General features: G+C 35.4%; 1 protein-coding gene across 3 annotated transcripts in view; it reads right to left on the bottom strand.

The window, feature by feature from the left end:
* Positions 1-12,935, bottom strand: part of EPC1 (enhancer of polycomb homolog 1) — a 68,839-nt gene that overhangs the window by 15,778 nt on the left and 40,126 nt on the right. For all 3 annotated transcript variants that reach the window (XM_039248663.1, XM_039248664.1, XM_039248665.1), the window contains exons 3-6: positions 3,097-3,242; positions 2,494-2,700; positions 1,976-2,124; positions 691-850 (exon numbers count right to left, since the gene is read on the bottom strand). In XM_039248663.1, coding sequence (XP_039104594.1) covers positions 691-850; positions 1,976-2,124; positions 2,494-2,700; positions 3,097-3,242 — 662 coding nt within the window. The remainder of the gene's footprint in view (positions 1-690; positions 851-1,975; positions 2,125-2,493; positions 2,701-3,096; positions 3,243-12,935) is intronic.

Here is a 12,935-nt window from a genome sequence, read left to right as displayed (position 1 = left end):
TGGAAAATAATGAAAATAATTTTACAGATGCACAAAGCAAACCTCAGATAACTATTACCATACTGGAACCTAAAGTTATAATGTGGAGATGTCACAAAATTAGAGTAGTAAAGATTTGAATTTGAGCAGTTTTAGATGCTAAAGAGATGAAATCATTAAACAGGGACAACACAGCACAAGGCTAAAATACAAAAGCAAGAGCGACTGAGCTGATGAACTGAGTGATGTTAGAAATATGTATGGCAGGTAATAGCAAAGGCGAGGAGAAGTATGAAGTATTCAACAGGCAAGAAAGGTTAGAGGCAAAAATAATCCATGTTGGGAAGAAAAAGTCATGGCAAGTAGCATGGTTATATACACATGCTAAATATTTATATCAAATTTTATATTGTTTATGGCATTACAGTATATGGTTATCTCTCTTTACAATTCCTACTGTTGCACTGACAGACCAATCTTGCACCACAAGCTTTGTGGCATGTTTTATGGTAAAATTTATGTTTGTTTTTTTTTAACTCTAATGATAAAATACCATTCCATTATCAGCTACTATTATCACAAAAATTTTTATCACCTTACTTTTTTTTTTTACATTTTTAAAAATATTTATTCATTTCGAAAGAGACAGAGTGTGAGCAGGGAAGGGGCAGAGAGAGAAGGAGACACAGAATCCGAAGTAGGCATCCCTACCTTATTTGCTTTAAACTCCTTCACATCCATTGTTTCCTGATGTTTAAATTGACTGCTATTAGTAATAGGGATGATGGGGATGGCATAGGTAGGTTTCATTGGCTGTCTCTGTGCCATAACCTCAGACATGATCTCTCCATTGTAGTCACCCAAATTATACCTGAAATTTAAAAAAAAAAAAAAAAAAACCTTAGAAAATTAAAGTTAGTTTTCTATATACTTAAGAATTTTAATACCTGAGACAATAATACACACTGATTAGACTGAAGAGTACAATTAAACTTTGACTATTTGCTGAATGCTTATTAAAATTAAAGATTACATAATTCCTTTTGTTTCTTCTGTTTAGTTTTTGGCTTTTAGCTTTATCCTGGTACCAAAGATAGATGACTACTGGGAAAAAAAAAAAGGTTCGAACTATAACTTACCAAATTTGGTGAAAGATTTGGTGGAGATATTGAAATTAATGCCTAAGATGGTATTGAGAAACTTTCTGCTAATTTGAATTGCTTTGTGCTTTACTATAAAACTAATTTTCCTGAAACAAATTATAAGAAATTTAATATTCTTTGGAGATACTGACTGGGAAACAGGAGAACGAGGCTCCAAGTTTTCACTGCACACCTTCCTGAATGACTGAATGTTAAGATTATGGGCCTTTCCCCTCCCTTCTCTATACTTCTCTGTTAAAAAATCCAATATGTGTTTTAAAAAACAGTAAAAAAAAAAAAACCCCAGTACCACCTAGTGAGTAAATTAGAAGCTGTAGGATTGAAAATGTTCTCTCCCTCTCAGCCTTGCACTCAACTCAAATATGGACAAAAAAATTAGCTTATGCCTGGCATATTTTAATTTTTTTAAAAAAATATTTATTTTATTCTTGAGAGACAGAGAGAGACAGAGTGTGAGCAGGGCAGAGAGAGATGGAGACCTAGAATCTGAAGTAGGTTGGTTCCAGGCTCTGAGCTGTCAGCACAGAGCTCGATGTGGGGCTCGAGCCCACAAACTATGAGATCATGACCTAAGCTGAAGTCAGACACCCAACCGAGCCACCCAGGTGCCCCATGGCATATTTTAATTTTACTTAACCCAGTCACTTGTAAAGAAATAGAGAAACACATGTAAAATTACACAAAGTATATCATACCACACATTTACATAGTCTTTACTTCTTATTAAAAGAAGGTACTTCTAGGGTTAATGGCTTAGGTACCATACTTCAATACACAAAATGCTAATGGTACCTTACTTCCTACTGAAATATTGCTATTAAAGTATACTTTACCTCTTTTCCATAATTTCCAGTGTTAAGTGCAATAGCTCCCTTTTACTCTTTTCTCTTCTTTTTATCATCTCTAGGATAGTAACAGCCCGACTCAGATCGCGACGCAGCTTAAGCATTTTTTCATAAGAGGCTTCATCATTTTTGCGATTCTGCAAATAAGAAGTTGCTTCTTGAATGTCAATAACATTTCTCTAGTGGCATTCTGAATACAGCTATTGACATATAAGAATACATATATTTGATAGGTTAGTTCAAATTTTAAAGAAACTGAAAGGGAATATGGATCACCAGGATCAATTTTATATAGGATTTTAAAATAGTTTAAAATACACCATTAATAGCTATGTAATGAATCCTAAGGTTGATTCACTTTAAATGAATATTTTTCATTATTTTGTATAGAAAGTGTATTTAAACACAAATTAAAATACTGCTTCAGATACTGAGAGATTTGTAAGTATAAATAATTTTTCTCACATCAAAAAAAATTAGAAAAGAAGTTTTCCAAATTCACTTACTTTTCGAGTCTGCATTTTTTCAGTACGTCTTCTAAAAGCCACATAAGGATCATTTGTGCTGGAACCATCTCGTTTCTCTTGTTTTACCGATGGGATAAGAGATGGCCCCCGACAGTTTTTTCTCTTTTTAATCCAGTATTCATAAACTTCTCTAATTAATTCATCATCTTCTTTTAGCAGTAGCTTGGCTTCCTGCAGACTGACTGGCTAAATGTAAAATCATTATGTCATTTTCCTATAATATATACATAAGTTCAAAAGTACTTCCAACTTTCAATGACAATAAAAGAGCAATAATTAATAACAGCAAACCTGGAGTGCCTTATACATGTCAGTCACTGATGCTTTATATACATTATTTTAGTTAATGTTCACAACAGTCTTATTGTGTTTATCATCTCTATTTTACAGAGGGGGAAAATGAGGTATAAAAACATTTAAACATATCACTCAAGATTATGCAAGTTAGTACTGGGCGGATATGGCATATGAATTCATGCTTGTTAACTCCAGAGTCTGCTCCAGAGTTAATGTTCCCCAACATTATCTGTTTCCATATAGATATGGAAACACACACTTATTATATATACAATGAAGTTGTACCTGCTGACCACTGCCTTTTTCTAGACGGTCAATCATCTCCTCAAATTGCAATGGGCAGATGTCCATTTTCTTTTTCAGTTTATTCACAAATACTTCATCTTCAGAATCCAAATCATAATCAGGCTGTTCAGCATCCAAACTAAAAGCTGACAGAAGAAACCATAAGGAATCATTTACTATGTGAATCCACTGACAAAAACCTCTCACAGATGTCTGGATAAAAACAAAATCTAGATTTTCTAAAGAAATAAGAAATGTATGTTTCCCATATTTAAAGTTTAAGGAGACTATCCTTACTGTTAACAGACACATAAGTCATAAAAGACAATGGATGTGACCCCTTCCACTCACCTGAAGCAAATAAACTAGAAGCCCATTATTAAGAACATAAGGAGATTCTTATAGCTTAAAATGATGAAGTATCAGCAATTTCATATGGTTTGATATAATATAAAAGGTTAAGGTTTTTAAGTAAGATTGTTTCTAGAATATTTAAGTCCTACTTAATAGATTATTTAACTATTTTACCAAATGCTTAGGGAGTGGTATTTAAAGCTGAAGCATTAGGGGCACCTGGGTGGCTCAGTCAGTTAAGTGTCTGACTTCAGTTCAGATCATGATTTCACAGTTCGTGGGTTTGAGCCCTGCATTGGGCTCTCTGCTGACAGCTAGCTCAGAGCCTGGAGCCTGTTTTGGATTCTGTATCTCCCTCTCTCTCTGACCCTCCCCTGCTCATGCTGTCTCTCTCAGAAATAAATTAAATAAAAAACTTAAAAAAATTTTTTAAAATAATTTAAAAAATAAATAAATAAAGCTGAAGTGTTAGAAGCCACTGCCAGTAATAGTAAGAGCTTTCATTCAATGAATGCACATCTGTTGTTTGTTTCCTTATGACAATCACTGTCATGGTGATAGAAATGTGATATATTTCTCTATTTGTTAGGATCTGGAAAAAAGGCCAAGAACCACTGCTCTATATTATCAAATGTCATTCAATTACTTATCAATATTAAACTAGGTTGACAATAATACAAATAAAATATTAAATAGCTTGATATCAAAATGTCTCATACCTTTTCCTTCCTTAACTTTCTATCACCTCAGAATCCAAATCCTTAGGACTATATGAGGCCCCTTTTGACCTAGTCTCTCCAGTCTCATTCATCAGTACTTTTTGACATAGCAAATTTCATCTATTTCTTTTTTAAGTAATCTCTATACCTGATGTGGGGCTTGAACTCGCAACTCTAAGATCAAGAGTTGTGTTGGGGAACCTGGGTGGCTCGGCTGGTTAAGCATCTGACTTCGGCTCAGGTCATGATCTCATGGTTTGTGGGTTCGAGCCCCGCGTCGGGCTCTGTGCTGACGGCTCAGAGCCTGGAGCCTGCTTCAGATTCTGTCTCTCCCTCTCCCTCTCCCTCTGGCCCTCCCCTGCTTGAGCTCTGTCTCTCCAAAAATAAACAAATGTTAAAAAAAAAAAAAAGAGTTGTGTGCTCTATTGAGTGAGGTGAGCTTGCCAAGTGCCTCTCAAATTTTATATATTTTATATAGCATGCTATTTCATGTCTTTGTATTAGCTATTTTCTGCTTGCCCACCCAGCAAATGACTGCAAATGACTGTTTAATCTTTTCAAAACCCAACCTGACATCAAGTCCTGTGGAATTCCGTCCTGACTGCTCCAACTAGTAAATAGTTCCTTGTCACTTTTAGCTTTTTCAGAAGCTATGAACCCTCTCCCCAGGGGGGAAAAAAATGTGTGAACATATAACATTCTGCATAAATCACAAGCAATCCAAACATCCCTAAAAGCTGTGGTTACAAGCTTAAAAATTCCTGTTGTAGATCAATGTCTTTCTTTTGTACTATTTTCTACACGTACATTACAATCTACTTGATAAGTATTACAATATGACTGATTTCCTTGAAAGGAGGCTTTGTGACTTATTTATCTCTGTACCTCTAGTGCAGAGACAGTAAACATGTTCATCTCGTATGCCAACTCTGTTTGCTGTACCCTACTGAAAAGCATACTGATACTGCCTCTATTCAAGTTGGGGGGGATAAAAAATATGAAAATATATGTAGTCATCCACTAATGATATATGTGATAGGTACAAGAGGTGAGTGACCCTTTGGCTACTCCAAACCTACATCCTTGCCTCAAGATTAAAATAGTATCTGACCTACAGGAATCCAATAAATATTTGTAGAATTGAACATATTATATACCATTGTTCATTTTCCATATTGACCTATATTACACTTCTGTAACTTTTCCTAATTAAAATATTTAGACTCCTTCATGATAACTCTATATATTGGGGTGCCTGGGTGGCTCAGTTGGTTGACTGTCTGACTCTTGATTTAGGCTCAGGTCATGATCTCGTGGTTTATAAGACTGAGCCCTACACTGGGCTCCATACTGATCTTGAAGCACTCCATACTGATCTTGAAGCACTCCATACTGATCTTGAAGCCTGCTTGGGATTCTCTCTCCCTCTCTCTCTCTGCCCTGCCCCTGCTCATGAGTGCTCTCTAAAAAATTTTTAAAAACCCAAAACTCTATATATTAACATCTCTGCACCCATGTTTCTTATAAGCACTGGCCTTCCAATGACTTTCCATAATCTATTTCTGTTTGTTACTGCTATATAAACAGAGCTTTGGAGATCCTGAAGTAGATTAAACACTGATTAAAAATACTTGTTTTGTTGGGTTCCTAACCAAAACAATCCAAAGCTGTATTGTTCAATAGGATAGCCACTAGCCAATTTAAATTAGTAAGATTGAATTAAAAATCTAGTACATTAGTCACATTAGCCATACTTCCAAGTACTAAATAGCTATGTGACTAGTGCTATACCTGAAAGCACAGATTATAAAATATTTCACTAAAATTTTATTAAAAAGTGGTGATCCTGATAATATAGACAGCCAAACTGATAGGGACCAACCAGCAATGTTCTGTTTGAGGGTATATTTTGTATGTTTTTGGGGTCTCATTTATGTATTACTTTGGCATCCTCCACTATAAAATGGTTTTTGAGATCAAATCACACTTCCAAACTTAATTATTCACAAAAATGAAGCAAACCCATCTACTATCACCTTATTATTGCATTATCAAAATATAACCGACATACATTATATCATGAATGACAAGTCATATCCAACATATGGAGGAAGGAAATCAAGACTGGAAAGAAAGGACCTTGTTCTAGGACCTCTGTGTCTTTTATAGAAGTTAACAAGTATCTGATGGTCGAGACTGCTCTTGCCTCTGCAAGAGATTTTCCTTTCATAGTTGGTGCAAACACATGTAAGATCTTAAAACGTAAGGAGAACCAAATCTTGTTGAGACATAAAAATATTAAAAGCCCTAGAAAAATGCTAACATGTAAAAATTCACTTTAGGATTTCATTTGACCAAAAAAACCAGAGCCAATGATTAACATGTCATTTGACTTCAGCCAAACCTACCACTTCCCAATGATAGCTCAACTGCAGCTGATAAAGATATAACATATTTATCATGGTGCTAAAAATAGGAGTATCTTCAAACTTTCTGGGCCATGTTATTGAGTTTGTTCAAAATAGAAAATAGGATCTGCAGAGAAACAGGCAAGTGGATTACATCTTGTAATTAAGTTGTCAATTAAAATGAGACCTAGCTAGCCAGTAATTGCTTAAAAATAGGACCCATATTGTAGAGGCTAAGTCCTTTTAAAATATTTTGATAGGGATAAACCCAGATTTGTGTATGGTTAAACAAAACACACAGATGAAGAAAATGCAGTAGAAAATAAATCTAAGCAAGAACATGTAAGAGTACATATAAATTGATTATTTTTAAAGGAGACACAAAGCAGTACAAACCACAGTCTCATGCTTAGGGTCAAGTAATAGAGATGAAATATATATAAATGCTTATATAACAAATGGCATATCTAGCTCAGACCATAACCCCAAATAACATTTTAAAAATACAAGAGGCAAGGGCGCCTGGGTGGCTCAGTTGGTTAAGCATCCAACTCTTGGTTTCAGCTCAGGTCATGCTCTTACGGTCATGGGATTGAGCCCTCCATTGGGATCCACGATGGGTGTAAAGCCTGCTTAGGATTCTATTTCTCCCTCTCTCTGCTCCTCTCTCATTTGCATGTGCATGCCCACTCTCTTCTCTCTCCAAATAAATAAATAAATAAACTAAAAAATAAATAAATAAAAATAAAAAATAAACTAAAAGAGGCAAACAGTGAAAGGATATTTGGGTCCATCAAACAGCACAAATTGTGGATTAGAAACAGAATGTAATCCCTGATTGAAAAGAACGCACACCATCCAAAGTTCAGAACATCTGTCAGACCAGGAACAGTGAGTGAGTTTCAATTCAAGCACTAATCCTCAATGATTGGTAATACCAACTTGCAAAGTTCTTGAAATAAATGCTGGGCAGCAGAAAATACTGTTAATAGTGATATTTACTATGGTGTGGTAGGTATTTGACATCTTTGCCTTAGACCTAAGAAGACAAAGCTATTATTGGCTAGCTAGATCATCAAAGTCTTCAACTTCTTTATACTTGTACAGAGCTTAGAGTCACTTCTAGAATATACTTAAGGAGAATGAATAGAGAATCCCAGATTTGAAAGATTTAAATCACAGACATGAAATCCTTTTTGATAAAGTTCTGTGGTTGATTTTATATGTTAGAATGTAGTACCAGAAGAATAATGGGGGAAGATGGAGTATTGTAGGGAGATGGGGAGGTAGGCAAAGGAAGGAGAAAATGCAGTCTTTCAGAACTGGGCCATAAAGACAGGATACATCCATGGTGAGAGGTAATTCTACAAAGATCTATTTTAAAAAAACCTTTTCATTTAGAAATTCCCACTTCTAAAAATTACAAAAGGAAAAGAGTACAAGGAATACTTACATATCCTTTCCCAGATTCACCTACTGTTAAATTTTATTAATTATCATTTGCATGCATTCTCTGTATCAATCTATATATACATACATACTTTATTTATTGGGACACTGGAGGGTAAATTACATTCACAGCTGCTCTTTACTGCTAAACACTTCACAGTGTATTTCCTTAGATTCTTTTGTATGATCACAGTATAGTCATCAACCTCATAAATTTACACTCAAACAACAATTTAACTTCCTGCCTATATTTCAATTTTGCCAGCTGATCCAGCACAGGACCAGTCTAGGATCAGGTATTATTTTTGTTACTGTCTCTTTGGCTTCCTTTAATCTGGAACATTTCCATACTCTTTGTCTTTTAAGACACTAATATTTTTGAGAGTAGAGTCCTTTCCCCAGAAATTGCCCTCTTCTTATTCCCATTGTGATTAGATTATGCACTCTCAGATGGCATACTCAACTTTCTTAATCCTTCTCAGGGTATCACATCTAGAGGCACACAATGTTCATCTGTTCCTCATAAGTGATGTTAATTTTGATCAGTCACGAAATTACCCAATTATTCCACTGCATAACTACTGTTTGTTTTTCTTCCCTTCTCTTGTAACTAATAAGCGATTGGTAGGGAGAGCTTAAGACCATGCAATTATCCTCCTCCTTTTCAAAATTTCCTCTTCTATTGAGAACACACTGATGATTCTTACATGATTCAATCTTGATCATGATAACTGCAAAATGACTTTATAACGCCAGCACTCTCTTCATAGTGTAGCATTCAGCTTTTGGCTTTATACTACAAAAGCAGGAGACTACTCTTCACCATTTTTTATAATCAGTATGGATTCGTGAATTCCTACATTTTTAATGCTTTACAATTGTTATGCTTACTTAATCCATTGCTTTAATCTTGCTTCTTGACTTTTCCATTGGATAGAGCTATAAATATATATATATCTCTAAATATACACATATATACATATATAAATATATATCAAGATTGGTCTTTAGAAAGAGGTTTCCTGTGGGGTGCCTGGGTGACTCAGTCAGTTGAATATCCAACTCTTGATTTCGGCTCAGGTCATGATCCCAGGACAGTGAGATCAAGCCCTGCATCAGGCTCTGCACTAAGCATGGAATCTGTTTAAGACTCCCCCATCCCTCTCCCCTGCTTATGCTCGTGCTCTCTCTCTAAATAAAGTTAAAAAAAAAAAAAGTTTCATTTCAGGATTAACAGGAGAATTTTGAGACCCACGTGCAAAAGGAAGGGGGAGAGAAAGCTGTTCCTGTCTATTCATTCTGGTCAGAATTGTTCTGTCCTTTTTCCCAGTATAAATAGGAAAGAAGTCCTAGCTGTGTAATCCAGAAACTTTGCAGGTCACTAATCAAAAGAGAACCATTACATGATATTTGGATCAAGAGATGCTGAGTAGCCAGCACTCAGTGAATAGTTTACAAAGTACCTAAAGTATGAAGGGGATAATGGTTTTAATATGGGGTTTTTCCTTTAGAGTTCTGACTAGGATAAAAAGGAGAAAATTATCAGTTCTTGCTGAAGCCAAAGATAAGGATAAAGATAGAGTTGAACTTTTCCAAACTAATGTTCAAAGAAATGTTAACAGGTAATATATAACACACACACAAATGGAAAATGGTGGATTAAAATAAGTTTTTTTTTCTTTAGTCACAAGACTTCCGGAGTCTATAAATATGATAATATGCATTATGATAGGGGAATATAATATGTAATCATTCACAAACATGTTTGACCACTGCTTTTATAGGGAATACTAATTATCACCTTAAAAACTCCTAAGAAGTGGGGCACCTGGGTGGCTCAGTTGGTTAAGAGTCCAACTTCAGCTCAGGTCATGATTTTGCAGTTCATGAGTTTGAGCCCCGCGTCGGGCTCTGTGCTGACAGCTGAGAGCCCAGAGCCTGCTTCGAATCTGTGTCTCCCTCTCACTCTGCCCCTCCCTCACTGGCACTCTCTCAAAAATAAATAAACAAAAAAAAATTTTGAAAAAAATAACTCCCCAGAAGAGTTTGTATAACATTAGCTGAAGAGCTTTACAAACCAGGAATTAGGGGAACTAAACTGAACTAGTCTCTGTATATCATTAAAGGTAACGTATCCTTCATAAGTAATTTACTAGACCACCTCACAGCCAAAATTCAATTTTAACTTTATAGAAATTTATACTATAATTATTTTTATTGTACTATATTAAAAGCCAATACCAAGTTTTAAAGAATTAACATGAATCTTATACAATTTCTTCCAGAAAACAGAGTAAGAGAGAACACTTTCCAACCTGTTTTATGAAGCTACTATTACTCTGATACCAAAACCAAACAAGGCTGGGGTGCCTGGGTGGCTCAGTTGTTTGAGTGTGCGACTTCAGCTTAAGTCATGATCTCACAGTTTGAGTTTGAACCCTGCAGTGGGCTCACTGTTGTCCGGCAGAGATCTCTTCAAATTCCTTTGTCTCTCGTTCACTCTCTGCCCCTTCTTCCCACTCATGCTCTCTCTCTCTCTCAAATATGAATAAATATTAAAAGATTAAGAAAAAAGACAAACAAGGCAGAGCATGTGCATGTGGCGCGCACGTGCACAAGCGCGCATGCGCGCGCACACACACACACACACACACACACACACACACACAGCCAAACATGATCTCTCATAAACCTAGAGGCAAAACTCCCCAATTAAATTTTAGCAAATCCTACCCACCAAGTTATGAAAGAAAATACACTACAGCCAAGTAGGACTTATTCCAGGTATGGTTCAATATTTGAAAATCAACTAATGTAACTTATCACATCAACAGGCTAATGAAGAAAAATCATATGATGCTATCCATTGATATAGAAAAAGTATCTGACAAAATTCAACACTGGTTCATGATGAAAACTCTCAGTACACGAGGAATAAAACGATCCATAAGAGTAAAACTAATAAACTGGATCTCAGAAAAATACCTTTTGCTCTGTGAAAGACTCTGTTAAGAGGATGAAAACATATTATATACACTGGGAGAAAATATTTCCAAATCACACATACAACAATTTCATAAAAGGTAACTATAAAATAACTTAAATTTAATGTAATACTTAATGGTGAAAGACTTCATTATTTACTCCTAAGATCAGGAACAAGGCAAGGATGTCTGCTCTCACCACATATTTTAACACACTATTGAAGTTTTAGCCACTATACTAATGCAAGAAAGAGAAATTAAAGACATATTGAAAAGAAACATAAAACTGTCTCTATTTGTAGACTACAGTGTGATTTTCTATATAGATAATCCCAAAGAATCTGCAAACATTTCCCAGAACTAATAAGCAATTTCAATTAAGGCCACAGTACATAAGACAATTTCACTTGCCTTTCTGTATACTGACAATGAACAAGTAGAAGCCAGTCAAAAATGCAATACCATGTTCAATTGCTCCAAAGAAAATAAAACACTCAGGTATAAATCTAAAGAAATGTGTACAGGCTCTGCAGTGTCTGGGTGGCTCACTTAAGCACTGACTCTTGAGTTTGGCTCAGGTCATGATCTCACGGTTTGTGAGTTCGAGACCCATGTCAGTCTCTGTGCTGGCAGCATGGTGCCTGCTTGGGATTCTTTCTCTGCCTCTTCCGAGCTCATGCTCTCTCTCTCTCTCAAAAATAAATAAATGTAGTTTTTTTTTAAATAAAGAAGTGTGTACGAGATCTGTAGGATGAAAATTATAAAGTGTCAATGAAAGAAATTAAAGAACTAAGTCATACTGTGGTCATGGACTGAAGACTTAACAGAGTAAAGATGTCCATTCTCCTCCCTATCATGATCTATAGGTTTAATCTAATTTCTATCAAAATCTTGGCAAGTTTCTGTGTAGATACAGACAAGTTTATTGAAGGCCCTAGGGTACCCAAAATAATTCTGAAAAAGAAAAATAAAGAAGGAATGACTCTTCCTGATATCAAGGGTTATCACAGAGCTACAGTAATCTAAACAGTGGTATCTTGGAATAAACAGAAATCAGTGGAATAGAATATAGAACCCAGAAACAGATCCAAATCAATATGCTTAATTTTTGGCCAAAAAGCAAAAGCAATCCAGTGGAAGAGGGATGGTTTTCTTCAATACATGATGCTGGAGCATTTGTACATCCAGAAGTAAAACCAAAACAAAGCACAAACAAATAAAACTCTTGACCTAAACCTCACACACTCAAAATTGGTCATACACTTATATGTAATTGATTAGATTTTATCTCATCAAAATTAAAAACTTTTGTTCCATGACAAGACTTGGTTAAGAGAAAGAAAAGACAAATTATATACTAGGAGAAAATATGTCTAAATCACATATGTGACAAAGACTTTGTGTCTAGAATATATAAATAAAAGAGAATCCTCAAACTCAATGTTAAAACAATCTAACTAGAAAACAGGCAAACACATGTACAATCATGTCACCAAAGAGGATAAACAGAAGGCAAATAAACACATGAAAGATATTTAACCCATCAGCTACTTAGAGAAATACAAATTTAACGCATAATGAGATATCAATGCATACCTATTAGAATGTCAGCATTGTCCCAAATGCTGACAAGAAAACAGGAGAAACTGGATGACACAAACACCTCTGCTGATAATGTAACATGGGAGAGATACTCTGGGAAATACTGTGGAAATTCATGTCAAACTAAAAATGGACCCAGCAACTGCACTCATGGGTATTTATCCTAGGAGTTCATACAAAAACCTGCAAATGAATGTTTACAGCAGCTTTATTTATAATAGTCGAAACCTGGAAACTACCCAAGTGTCTTTCATTGGGTCAATGGCTACACAAACTGTGGTACATACATATTATGGACTACTGCTTGCCAATAAGAAGGAAGA

The sequence above is a fragment of the Hyaena hyaena genome, unplaced genomic scaffold (genome assembly GCF_003009895.1).
Source record: "Hyaena hyaena isolate Hyena2069 unplaced genomic scaffold, ASM300989v1 scaffold_314, whole genome shotgun sequence".
In the NCBI taxonomy this organism is placed as follows: domain Eukaryota; kingdom Metazoa; phylum Chordata; class Mammalia; order Carnivora; family Hyaenidae; genus Hyaena; species Hyaena hyaena.
The sequence above is the reverse complement of the archived record's forward strand: the minus strand, read 5'-3'. Positions and strand labels throughout refer to the sequence as shown.